The sequence below is a fragment of the Bufo gargarizans genome, chromosome 3, assembly GCF_014858855.1.
Source record: "Bufo gargarizans isolate SCDJY-AF-19 chromosome 3, ASM1485885v1, whole genome shotgun sequence".
Taxonomy (NCBI): domain Eukaryota; kingdom Metazoa; phylum Chordata; class Amphibia; order Anura; family Bufonidae; genus Bufo; species Bufo gargarizans.
In genome coordinates this window covers 26,163,060-26,177,215 of record NC_058082.1, presented here as the reverse complement: position 1 = coordinate 26,177,215, position 14,156 = coordinate 26,163,060, and the positions used below count along the sequence as shown (strand labels likewise).

The 14,156-nt window shown below is 45.5% G+C and overlaps 1 protein-coding gene across 1 annotated transcript in view; it reads left to right on the top strand.

Moving 5' to 3' along the window:
- Window positions 1-12,854, top strand: part of PIWIL4 (piwi like RNA-mediated gene silencing 4) — an 86,956-nt gene extending 74,102 nt beyond the window's left edge. The window contains exons 13-16 of the mRNA XM_044286716.1: window positions 1,795-1,948; window positions 3,566-3,691; window positions 6,862-7,009; window positions 12,698-12,854. Coding sequence (XP_044142651.1) covers window positions 1,795-1,948; window positions 3,566-3,691; window positions 6,862-7,009; window positions 12,698-12,814 — 545 coding nt within the window. The 3' untranslated portion in view covers window positions 12,815-12,854. The remainder of the gene's footprint in view (window positions 1-1,794; window positions 1,949-3,565; window positions 3,692-6,861; window positions 7,010-12,697) is intronic.
- Window positions 12,855-14,156: the final 1,302 nt, after the last annotated feature.

Below are 14,156 nucleotides of genomic sequence, written 5' to 3'. Positions count from 1 at the left end.
CGGTCCTGGACACTAAACATACAGCTTGTACACAGGTGTAAGGATACAATCCGGTCCTGGACACTAAACATACAGCTTGTACACAGGTGTAAGGATACAATCCGGTCCTGGACACTAAATACAGCTTGTGCACAAGTGTAAGGATACAATCCGATCCTGGACACTAAACATACAGCTTGTACACAAGTGTAAGGATACAATCCGGTCCTGGACACTAAATATACAGCTTGTGCACAAGTGTAAGGATACAATCCGGTCCTGGACACTAAACATACATCTTGTACACAGGTGTAAGGATACAATCCGGTCCTGGACACTAAACATACAGCTTGTGCACAAGTGTAAGGATACAATCCGGTTCTGGACACTAAATTTACAACTCATGCATAAGTGTAAGGATACTTTCACACTTGTGGCAGGACGGATCAGACAGGCTGGTCACCATGTCGGATCCGTCCTGCCGCTATTTCGCCGGACCGCCGCTCCATTCCCATTGACTATAATGGGGACGGGGGCGGAGCTCCGACGCAGCACTGCGGTGCACAGCAAAAGCCGCCGGACTAAAAAGCCCTGCATGTCCGACTTTTTAGTCTGGCGGCTTTCGCCGTGCTGCGCTGGAACTCCGCCCCTGTCCCCATTATAGTCAATGGGGACGGAGCGGCGGCAGGACGGATCCGACATGGTGAACAGCCTGTCGGATCCGTCCTGCCACAAGTGTGAAAGTACCCTAAGGATACAATCCGGTCCTGGACACTCAATATACAACTTGTGCACAAGTGTAAGGATACAATCCGGTCCTGGACACTAAATATACAACTTGTGCACAAGTGTAAGGATACAATCCGGTCCTGGACACTAAATATACAGCTTGTGCACAAGTGTAAGGATACAATCTGGTCCCAGACACTAAATATACAGCTTGTGCACAAGTGTAAGGATACAATCCGGTCCCAGACACTAAATATACAGCTTGTGCACAAGTGTAAGGATACAATCCGGTCCCAGACACTAAATATACAGCTTGTGCACAAGTGTAAGGATACAATCCGGTCCCAGACACTAAATATACAGCTTGTGCACAAGTGTAAGGATACAATCCGGTCCCAGACACTAAATATACAGCTTGTGCACAAGTGTAAGGATACAATCCGGTCCCAGACACTAAATATACAGCTTGTGCACAAGTGTAAGGATACAATCCGGTCCCAGACACTAAATATACAGCTTGTGCACAAGTGTAAGGATACAATCCGGTCCCAGACACTAAATATACAGCTTGTGCACAAGTGTAAGGATACAATCCGGTCCTGGACACTAAACATACAGCTTGTACACAAGTGTAAGGATACAATCCGGTCCTGGACACTAAACATACAGCTTGTGCACAAGTGTAAGGATACAATCTGGTCCTGGACACTAAATATACAGCTTGTGCACAAGTGTAAGGATACAATCCGGTCCTGGACACTAAACATACAGCTTGTGCACAAGTGTAAGGATACAATCCGGTCCTGGACACTAAATATACAGTTCGTGCACAGAGTCTTAATAACAAATGGCTCTCAAATTCTTAGAAAAAAAAAAAAAAACATTTTGTACTGAAGCCATTCGTGCCTAATTCAGGACATGGCTAATGTCTCTGACATACCTCTAGTAATATACAGTATAATTACAGAAGCTTTACATTTGTCAGAGGAGATATAGGAGATTGGACCGCACCCCACATGATCCTCCAGGTGACTTCACTATTAATACAACCTGCTTGTGTCATGTCATTCTGTGTCTTCACTTCAGGCGCTATTGAAAAGTGGCAAAAATGTAATAACGACTTGCCCAACCGTATAATCATCTACCGGGATGGAGTTGGAGATGGACAGCTGCAGATGGTTGTTCAGTATGAAATCCCTCAACTTCTTGGCTTCTTTAAACAGTCCCAGCCTGCATACAGGTATGGCAGCAGTAGTGGAAGCATGCATTTGTGGGTGACTTTAAAGAGGTTCTCCGATCAATTGATTTCATACTCATTTCATGGATTATAATAAACAGTTCTGGCTGTTGACGTGATGTCGCAAAGCAATCCAGTGAATGGATGCACGTGTGCTTGCATAGTATGGCGCCATCTGGTGTTCACAGTATATAGCATTGTGAATGTCCATCTGCTGAGCTAAGTGCTGGTGGTCACACATGCTCAGTCACTGTTTTCACAGACTGGTCTCTGTATAGTGATCCTCTGTAGCTTTCTGCTGATAATACAAAGTGGTTACCCCCCCCCCCCCCCCCCTCCCATTCAGCTGTTCCAATTTGCTGCATTCTCCATACACTGCAGTGAGTGGAGAGGTGGCTGTGCATTTGTGCAGCCCTCTTCATTGAACTTGCAGAAAGAGCCGAGCCCCCACAGACTTCAGTTATGGTGTATGGAGAATGCAGTCATCGGGACTTGGCAAAGGAAGGTCACAGGAACACTGTTCTCCCGAGGTTTCTAGAGGTAGGGATAAGCATCACCTATCAGGCACGCCTAGGAAAGGAATAGCCATTCAGTATTTTTCATCAGTATTTGCAAGACAAAACCAGGAGTGGGTTTCAGAAAATGGAAGAGGCACAAATCCATTATAATTTTCCTTCGTACAGAAGTGACCGAAAGCATATTTCTAATCTTTAACTTAGAGCTTCTATAATATACCCTTATAGAAAGTATAAGTTTGTTCCCCCTTTCCGGTAATTTTGTCAAGGACCCCAATTTCTCAAGATACAAATTCAGTACAGTACCACAACGTTAGCAAAACCCTCGAGAGGCTGCAACCACAGGGAGGCCCCACATAGATCACAAACAACTCCCAGCAGAGCATTGCACAATCATGCCTTTTTGTTGTGTATTTTCAAAGCGGATCATCTGGCGGGGTTCATCTCTGGATATGGTGAGCCTAGATGAAAGTTCAGGAAGGACACATCATTTGTCACGCCCTGTGTAGACTGGGATTTGCTGCCGACAAGCAATGAAACTTTATGGGGATGAACGCTTGTAGTGACAGTCGGTCACCCCCATACAGAGGGAATGATTGCGGAATGTAAATGCATCTGAACAAGAGGGCCCTTAGAGTGGTTGTTCCTTTTTGTTTGAAGGGCTCGCTGATAATAAGCTGATGGCAGGGAGCCCTGTAGCTGGGAACCCAACCATCATTGAGTAGTCGCATCTCCTGCAGCGTCACAGCAGGAGGAATGACTCCTTAAAGGATGCCTAGTAATATCACATATAGACATGGCGGATCCTAGGCACTGTCTGCTCCCATTATGTAGCAACTTGAATGCAGAGCCCAGGTCTGGACATTTCCATTCATGGTGTCCTCCACACCAGACGGTCCATCCATGTGTGAGGAGGAGATAAGTGCTGGGGTTTTCCCTCAAAATCAATCCAGCTCACTTAATTGACTTAGGGTTGCAATACCAGACACAGCCCATGGATAGGTGTGGCGCTGTTTCTGGAAGTAAGCAGCAAAATTTATTTTTTCTACAACCTTTTTAAATTTTATACAACACTTGTGAGGTTCGCACTAATTATCTGCCTTAGCCCTAGGGTCACTGTGGTTGTGGTGAGGAAGAGATGCACCACCAGGTTCTTCAGTCAATCTCATCGAGGATTACAGAACCCCCCACTGGGAACCATTGTGGACAATGAAGCTACAAGACCAGAATGGCAAGTAACCTCTCGACCTGTAAATCATTTGTAGAATATAATCACTGTGCTCGAGAAAGCAGGAAAGGAGTTGTGCCATGAAAAATATTCTACATTTTACAAACTAGCACCTGGATCTGAATACTTCTGTAATTGCGTTTAATTAACAATTCAGTATGGCCAGAGAGTTATTCAATAAAATGTTTCTGTATAGCGCCACCTGCTGTTTGCTCTTTTCCTAATTTCTCAGTCCACCTCACTAAATCTACAGCTGTCACTAGCCAAATCTTATTTTAGAAAGTGGGGCGGTTACAGTAAAAGCCTGAAATCAATCTAGCAGAACAATTGAAGCAATAAATGGGGGGATCTCTGGATCCATGAGAGGTACAGGGCTGGTTCTAGGGCTGAGTCATGTACTATATGATGTCTGATTTTCATTTTTAAAATTTTCATCATTTTCATCAATCAAAGTAGAGATAACTTATTTCTGCAAAACCATTCTGAAGTCAATAGCAGTGTGAGTATTCATATCAGTAGCTGGGTGAGCGGCCGTGTCAGTAGCAGCGTGAGCGGTCGTGTCAGTAGCAGCGTAAGCAGTCGTGTCAGTAGCAGTGTGAGCGGCCGTGTCAGTAGCAGTGTGAGCGGTCGTGTCAGTAGCAGTGTGAGCGGTCGTGTCAGTAGCAGTGTGAGCGGTCGTGTCAGTAGCAGTGTGAGCGGTCGTGTCAGTAGCAGTGTGAGCGGTCGTGTCAGTAGCTGTGTGAGCAGTCGTGTCAGTAGCAGTGTGAGCGGCCGTGTCAGTAGCAGTGTGAGCGGTCGTGTCAGTAGCAGTGTGAGCGGTCGTGTCAGTAGCAGTGTGAGCGGTCGTGTCAGTAGCAGTGTGAGCGGTCGTGTCAGTAGCAGTGTGAGCGGTCGTGTCAGTAGCAGTGTGAGCGGTCGTGTCAGTAGCAGTGTGAGCGGTCGTGTCGGTAGCAGTGTGAGCGGTCGTGTCGGTAGCAGTGTGAGCGGCCGTGTCGGTAGCAGTGTGAGCGGCCGTGTCGGTAGCAGTGTGAGCGGCCGTGTCGGTAGCAGTGTGAGCGGCCGTGTCGGTAGCAGTGTGAGCGGCCGTGTCGGTAGCAGTGTGAGCGGTCGTGTCGGTAGCAGTGTGAGCGGTCGTGTCAGTAGCAGTGTGAGCGGTCGTGTCAGTAGCAGTGTGAGCGGCCGTGTCAGTAGCAGTGTGAGCGGTCGTGTCAGTAGCAGTGTGAGCAGTCGTGTCAGACTCAGTAGCAGTGTGAGCAGTCGTGTCAGTAGCAGTGTGAGCAGCCGTGTCAGTAGCAGTGTGAGCGGTCATGTCAGTAGCAGTGTGAGCGTCCGTGTCAGTAGCAGTGTGAGCGGTCATTGATGTAGATCAGTTGTGCTGAACCTTTTCAATAGTTTTCTAAAATCTTTCTAGGAATGTGCCCAGGTACTAATAGGGTCCAAGATGGAGCAGATTTCAGTTTCTGGGGCATGAACCTTCTGATTTGTGTCCATATTCGTATACAGTCAGGTCCATAAATATTGGGACATCGAAACAATTCTAACATTTTTGGCTCTATGCACCACCACAATGGATTTGAAATGAAACGAACAAGATGTGCTTTACCTGCAGACTGTCAGCTTTAATTTGAGGGAATTTACATCCAAATCAGGTGAACGGTGCAGGAATTACAGCAGTTTGCATATGTGCCTCCCACTTGTTAAGGGACCAAACGTAATAGGACGATTTGATTCTCAGCTGTTCCATGGCCAGGTGTGTGTTATTCCCTCATTACCCCAATTACAATGAGCAGATAAAAGGTCCAGAGTTCATTTCCTGTGTGCTATTTGCATTTGGAATCTGTTGCTGTCAACTCTCAAGATAAGATCCAAAGAGCTGTCACTATCAGTGAAGCAAGCCTCCATTAGGCTGAAAAAACAAAACAAACCCATCAGAGAGATGGCAAAAACATTAGGTGTGGCCAAAACAACTGTTTGGAACATTCTTAAAAAGAAGGAGCGCACCGGTGAGCTCAGCAACACCAAAAGACCCAGAAGACAACGGAAAACAACTGTGGTGGATGACCGAAGAATTCTTTCCCTGGTGAAGAAAACACCCTTCACAACAGTTGGCCAGACCAAGAACACTCTCCAGGAGGTAGGTGTATGTGTGTCAAAGTCAACAATCAAGAGAAGACTTCACCAGAGTGAATACAGAGGGTTTACCACAAGATGTAAACCATTGGTGAGCTTCAAAAATAGGAAGGCCAGATTAGAGTTTACCAAACAACATCTAAAAAAGCCTTCACAGTTCTGGAACAACATCCTATGGACAGATGAGACCAAGATCAACTTGTACCAGAGCGATGGGAAGAGAAGAGTATGGAGAAGGAAAGGAACTGCTCATGATCCTAAGCATACCACCTCATCAGTGAAGCATGGTGGTGGTAGTGTCATGGCGTGGGCATGTATGGCTGCCAATGGAACTGGTTCTCTTGTATTTATTGATGATGTGAATGCTGACAAAAGCAGCAGGATAAATTCTGAAGTGTTTCGGGCAATATTATCTTCTCATATTCAGCCAAATGCTTCAGAACTCATTGGACGGCGCTTCACAGTGCAGATGGACAATGACCCAAAGTATACTGCAAAAGCATCCAAAGAGTTTTTTAAGGGAAAGAAGTGGAATGTTATGCAATGGCCAAGTCAATCACCTGACCTGAATCCGATTGAGCATGCATTTCACTTGCTGAAGACAAAACTGAAGGGAAAATGCCCCAAGAACAAGCAGGAACTGAAGACAGTTGCAGTAGAGGCCTGGCAGAGCATCACCAGGGATGAAACCCAGCGTCTGGTGATGTCTATGTTCCCAGACTTCAGGCTGTAATTGACTGCAAAGGATTTGCAACCAAGTATTAAAAAGTGAAAGTTTGATTTATGATTAATATTCTGTCCCATTACTTTCGGTCCCTTAACAAGTGGGAGGCACATATGCAAACTGTTGTAATTCCTACACCGTTCACCTGATTTGGATGTAAATACCCTCAAATTACAGCTGACAGTCTGCAGGTAAAGCACATCTTGTTCGTTTCATTTCAAATCCATTGTGGTGGTGTGTATACTCCATCAGTGCAGTAATAAATGACAGGCGGTCACTTTTCTTCCGTGTACTATGACATCTGCCTCCTCTCCCCTAGGTATGACTTTTTCCTCATAAGCCAGAACGCTCGGCAGGGAACGGTGAATCCCACCTACTACAACGTTTTGTACGACAGCAACTGTCTGAAACCGGACCACCTGCAGCGCCTCACCTACAAAATGTGCCACCTGTACTACAACTGGCAGGTGAGTGGTCACCACTGCCTGCGTCTGTTCTCTCCGTGTTACTTTAAGTATTAGGGCATATATATGTCGTAGAGGGTTGGCACTCCTTTATTAGGAAGGACGCAGAGCCACCCCGGCTTTCTACTGAATGTAATAGGTGTCACACAGGACATTACTGCATCTGTGCTTTTCTGCATGTATTAATACTGCACGGATAATTCCAGATCTGTGAGAATGTCGGAGATTTATCCGATGAAGACTGCGGGAGAAGGCAGCATCATCTGCAATGTCTGGGCTGGAGTGACCTCTGCTGGTGGTTATTAGCATGTGCACCAGCCTGGAACTTCCCACTGCATTTCTGAGGCACTAGAGTGATTGCAGGCATTTGGATACATATTTCTTTAGATCACAGCAGAGGATCATTTAAAAGGTTAAAAATATTGGGCAATTCTTTTAAAAACCTATATAAGTGGTAACGATTAGAGGTAATATAGGCCTTAACTTATGTCTACATTTTTGTTATTGTTGCATCACTTAGGCTAGTTCACACTAGCATTAGATATCTGTAGATGTCTATTAAAGGAGTTGTCTCATCTCAGACAATGGGGGCATATCGCTGGCATATGCCCCCATTGTCTGATAGGTGAGAGTCCCACCGCTGGGACCTGCACCTATATCGAGAACGGAGCGACTCGTGCCGTCTTTTTCTAAATTGTGCTAAAGGTGTTTTTAGAGAGCAGGTGAAGGAGCTTTTATCCTGCGGCAATTAAGGCTGACACTATATCGAGAACGGAGCACCGAAAGTGGTGGAGGGCACACTGCACATGCACTGCCGCCCTCCATAAATTTTCTATAGGGCTGCCAAAAATAGGCAAGCCGTGGCTCGGCTATTTCCGTTGGGCCCATAGAAGTAAATGGGAGAGGCGGATGTTCATGCGCGGTGTGCTCCTATTCACTTCTATGGGGAGAGAGCTTGGTGATGGCCGTACCTGGATAAAACCCGGAGTGCTCCAGCCACCACTTTGGCCCGCTCCGTGTTTTGATATAGGTGCGGGTCCCAGTGGGGGGGACCCCCACCTACAAGACAACCCCATTAACTCTAATGTAGACAAGTGGAGATCCGTCCGCAACCCGGCAAACATGCCAAGCGCAGTAGTTTCAGTCCTGCCAATTCTCTGCATATTTGCTGGGTTGCAGCCGGATCTCTACCGGACCCCATAATAGTGAATGGGCCTGGAAGGCAAAGCGGTAGCTTCCGGCAGTGCGGGAATGCAGAGAGATCCGACAGGCCAGATCTAAAAGCTCTAGTGTGAAACTAGCCTTAAGAGTTCAGGGAGCACAAAAAGTCGGTAAGTAACCCATGATTTTATTGCAAAAAGTCATCTTGGAGCCCAGGCCACGACGACTACATGCACTTTGCTTCCCTTCCAGTAGTCACTTCCCACTTGATAACTACTAACGAAGTAGGGAACAGATATAAAAGCCTATGGCTGTGGGATGTGACTACACAAGGTCCGTTTGTTGTCTGTTACTATGGAGACACACAGGCCTGTATTGATGCTGTAGAAAAAAAATAGATTTTTAATTAAAGGGCTATCGATGTTAGATGAATGGGGGTCCAACCAGTGGGGACCTGCTGACTACTGGAGAAGGGGACCCCGGAGCTCTATTCCCACTGATTTACACAACCACAGCTTGGAGAAGTTTGAAAGAAGTGGTGGATGACCATGTGGGCTGACGCTTTATTCAGAGTCTATAGCAATGATGCAAACTGCAGAGCACATGCATGGATAGATCATAAATGCTCTTGGCTAGAATACCCCTTTAAGTATATTTCAAAGTTACAAATGTTTTCATTTTGGATGCATTGGAACAATTAAAAGCAAAATTGGTTGTGAAGAGGGAAATAGCTAAGGATCATATGTTTATATTCACATCCTAAAATATGACATCACACCCCCCTGACATTGAACCCTTTGAGGACATGGTGATTTTGCTGCTCCCAGGGACAAGCCCCCTCAGATGCTGTGGTCACAATTGACCATAGCATCTGAAGGCTTAAATGTCTGCGATCTGCATTATTGCTGATCGCAGACATTAGCCCGGGGTGTCTGAAGTATAAAACAGCAGTCACCCTGTGGCTATGGAGGCATCTTTAAAGAGACGACATCAGTGTTAAATGAGTTCTCCAGAAATAAAAAAATTGATGACCTATAGTATTGGTGGGGATATGTGACTCCCGGCACCCCCACCTGTCAGCTGTTTGCAGCTCAGATCCGTTGACTTCAATAGGAATGAGCTCCTCAAATGCCATGTGACCAATGGACGTGAAATCGCAGGCAGAAGGAGCGGCTACAGCGCTTGCCTGAGCATCATGGCCCACTGCAACAGCTGTTTGCAATTCGGACCCCTACCAGATATTGATGACCTCTCCTGAGCATAGGCCATCAGTCCCAGAAGACCCCTTCAAGGGTGAATGACGATTTTTTATTGAAAATCCCGAGCCATTTACAGTACAGTGTATGTGGATGGAGTGACCTCACACGTAGCGGATTGAATAGTAACATAGTATATAAGGCCAAAAAAATACATCTGTCCATCCAGTTCGGCCTGTTATCCTGCAAGTTGATCCAGAAGACGGCAAAAAAAAAACTGTGAGGTAGAAGCCAATGTTCCTCACTTTAGGGGAAAAAATTCCTTCCCGACTCAGGCAATCAGAATAACTCCCTGGATCCCCGACCCCTCTCTAGTAGCTATAGCCTGTAATATTATTACGCTCCAGAAATACATCCAGGCTCCTCTTGAATTCCTTTATTGTACTCACCATCACCACCTCCTCAGGCAGAGAGCTCCATAGTCTCACTGCTCTTACCGTAAAGAATCCTCTTCTATGTTTGTGTACAAACCTTCTTTCCTCCAGACGCAGAGGATGTCCGCTCGTCACAGTCACAGTCCTGGGGATAAATAGATGATGGGAGAGATCTCTGTACTGACCCCTGATATATATACATGGTTATTAGATCTCCCCTCAGTCGTCTTTTTTCTAAAGTGAATAACCCTAATTTTGATAATCTTTCAGGGTACTGTAGTTGCCCCATTCCAGTTATTACTTTAGTTGCCCTCCTCTGGACCCTCTCCAGCTCTGCTATGTCTGCCTTGTTCACAGGAGCCCAGAACTGTACCCAGTCCTCCATGTGTGGTCTGACTAGTGATTTGTAAAGTGGCAGGACTATGTTCTTATCACGGGCATCTATGCCCCTTCTGATGCAACCCATTATCTTATTGGCCTTGGCAGCAGCTGCCTGACACTGGTTTCTACAGCTTAGTTTGCGGTTCACCAAAGTACAGAATCTAGGGCATCTGCAGCAGTACACTACTCCTAATGTCAAAGACATTGCAGCCTTCTCATTGGCCCACAAGCAAGAAGCAGTGAGGGATCATGGGTACGGATGAAAAAACAAATCTAGAATATTCACGATATAGCACTATATTCTAGATATTCGTGAATTCTCGAAGTGCCAATATTTGCGATCAACACTAATCTGCAGTATATTTATTGTATTTTTGGATTTGTAATTTTTGTGCAATGAACGGGGCGTAATCTGCAATAAACCCGCAGATTTTGCCCCAGATTCGTCGTGCAACAGTTTTAAAGCAAAATCCATGCCAGGACTGGACCGTAACAGTTTATTAGCTGCTGATATATATGGAAACTTTAGTCATCGCAGTCACGGAGCTGGGGTCTCAGTGTGAGAATAAACTGTCCAGGGTGAGTTTTCCTGACATAACCTGGAATTATCGGACTGATGCAGATCCCCAGAAACGTCACCCGTCACCAAACACACAGCGGAGAGGCCATTAGTCACAGCGAGACAGGATTCATGAAATGATGCCTATCCACACGACCGGAGACGTCTAGAAATCGTCAGGGTCTGGAGGAGCTGAACACTGAGCCATCGAGTTTCCCAGACACACTAGAGATATTACCGAAGTCTAGCGAAGATGTGACCGAAATAAAAAAGTAACAGTTACCTGAAGTACAGCAATCTGAGTGTGTCCATGTTATGCTGATATTTTATTCCTTTTTTTACATTTTCTCTGACAATTTGAATATTTCTAATAATAAAAAAAGAAGAAAAAAAATGTCCTCAAAAAAGATGCATTTACCAGTAGCTCTTTATGGCTGGTTTCACACCGGGTTTTTTTCGTGTTTTTGCTACTTTTAGCTTTCCGCCTTTTTATGTGTCTAAATGTTACTTTAGAATATGAAGTGAATTATTAAATTCACTATAGACAAAAACATTTTTTTCTTGGCGTTTTTTTATTTAGGTATTTGTGTTTTTTTGTCATTTGACAGGCACTTTTCTCTTACATATATAGGAGTTAAAAATGACTTACAAAAAAAACTGTGTAATGCCTCATTTACACAGTCAGTGTTCTGTCAGTGATTTCCATCAGTGATTGGAGCCTCCACAGACATAAGGTATAAGGGAAAGATCTGCTCCTGTTCTGTGTTTAGAGCCGCTCCTGGTTTTGTCTCAAGATCACTGATGGAAAACGCTGAGGCATAAAGTATAGAAGATTTAAATAAAACGGTTGTGGAATAAGGATCTAACAGATAGGACAGCTGTGAGTGGTGCTGGTTATTGGGTTACTTAGATAATAAGCAAGTGATGGTTGGCCTCTGTCACTCGCTAATGATCCCTACAATCCTGTTATATGTCTGCACATCACTGGTTAACATCACACACAGATGACAGCTGTCTTAAAAAAAAATTTTTACAGTGACTTACATATTTCGGTCAGTGATGATGGTTTTATAGAAAATGGGACCCACGTTGCAGGGCACTGATGGGCAGACAGAGGGAGACCCACTTATTGCCTGTGGCTGGGAGTGAGCTGGATGATATAGGGGGAGCCCCAGCCATGCTGTCCCTGAGGGAACCAGCAGACCCCTTCTCACGTCCTGATAGACAGTGTCACTGTCTGTAAAGGCACCGCTGCAACGGGTTGATCAAATTATTTTAAAGGGGTTGTCAGGGTTTAGAGCTGAACCCGGACATATCCCCGTTTTCACCCAGGCAGCCCCCTTGATATGAGCATCGGAGTATTTCATGCGCAGGGCAAAGGCTTTTTCTGGAAATCCAGGGACGTTCCGGGCTCTCTATGGATACGCTAAGCGGAGGCTTCCGCCTAGCAGTGAGCCCAGTGATGTCGCTGGCACTAATAGGTGGGCTTTAGCGCTGCCCTAACCTAGCTGCAGTGCTAAAGCCTGCCCATTAGTGCCGGTGATGTGGAACCGGGAACACTGCTAGGCGGAAGCCAGCGCCTAGCACTGTAATAATATAAACAAACAGCACTTGACCTGCGCAATACACTGTAGGTCAACGGAGAGCATCAGAGGGCCTGCCTGGGTAAAAATGGGGATAAGTCGGGGTTCAGCTCCGGGACAACCCCTTTAAGTAATTTCGAACAGTTAATGCAGATTTGATTGACTTTTTGGCATGCTTTCCCACTCTATTGGAATATTTAGACTCCTCCGGGAAGAGCAGGCATTTATCCCACTCCTGAGCGGCTATCTTGACTTCCTCTTGCCAAATCTAAATTATTGTATTATAGACTTGGTGGGAGGTGGTGTGAACAGTGCAGTTTAGTGCAAGGAGATTAGATATTATTTGTTTCATCTTGATTTTTGTTTTTTCTTCACAGGGTGTGATCCGTGTGCCCGCTCCATGCCAGTACGCCCATAAACTCACCTTCCTTGTTGGGCAGAGCATCCACCGAGAGCCAAGAATTGAGCTTTCAAACACCTTGTTTTACTTATAAGTTGTTGTACACTGTACTTCTAGTAACGGCAGGACAGATCTGACTGGAAGACACTGCCCTTGTGAACTGAACAGGGACTGGTGCCGTATCTGCGCTTTATCAGTATGACGATGGACCTTTGATACCTATAGGACATTCTAATGTTATTTGTAACACGTTTTATATTTCTATTAAAGTTTTATTGTTTGCACTTTACCGTGTGTTTTCTGTGTATATAATAGAGGAACCATGATATGACTCTGCTAGTTAATAGATGAAGCCTCTGTCCGTCCTTCAACACCATTTTCTTACTTTCAATCTAAATAGCTCCAAATTGATTTATCCTCGTAGCGGACAAAGACTTGTTTTTGTGACTCAGAGCTGCAAATCCCCTGCGTGGCACAAGGAGAAATTCATCAGGGGGAATTTTTTAAAGTCAGTTTTGCAGGAGTCTGTCTTGAGATGTTACTCTGCTTTCTACACTGACCCTTTACTTGTGACAATTAGTCCCATTTCATAAATCTGGCTAGCCAAATCCACTTTCCTAGCCACTTTTAGAACATGCAAAATGTCGCAAAATATTTTAAAGGGCATCTAAGCAGATTTGTACCCATAAAACCGGCTGACCTGTTACATGCAGCTGAAGGCATCTGTGTTGGTCTGATAATCATATGTGCCCGCGTTGCTGAGAGAAATGATGTTTAAATATGTGCAAATAAGCCTCTAGGAGCAATGGGGGCATTGCCATTACACCTAGAGACTCCGCTCTCTCTGCAACAGCTGCTCCCCCTGCACTTTGTGCAGTGGCCGGGTTTGGTGTGGCCTCAACGCTACGCTGAGTCCCCTGGACAACGTTGAGGTATCACCATGTCTTGCTGCTCTCCGAAATTGATGGTAAGGCGTGGGGCACCTCAATAGGACATAAGTCCAGAGAGTCAGGGTCGGCAGTAAACCAGTGCGCTTCTTTACTAGAGGAATTCAGGTGCAAAAAAATACATGCAAGGCATTGGGATGGCTTCTCCAGTCTCCTCCCTGGCAGAAGAAGAGTTTGATGCTGAGGAAAGGCCTGAGCTTGCGGTCCCTCTCTCTTCAGAAGGCTGGTACCCTGGTCCAAGGCTGGTGATCCAGAGTCTGTGGCAGAGTATCCCCGTCTCAGCGTCTTCTTCTGGTCACTCATAGTCTGGCACAGTCTCCTCTTCCAAGCACTGCTCCCTAACTGCAGCACACCAGGGGCTCTGACTACTCTCCTTATGTCCTTATATACCATTTCTAGCTAGACTATAACCTTCTAGTGGGAGGAGTGGAGTGGAGAAACTCAGCACAGATACATTGTTTCAAATACCATCTGTCATAGACTTACATT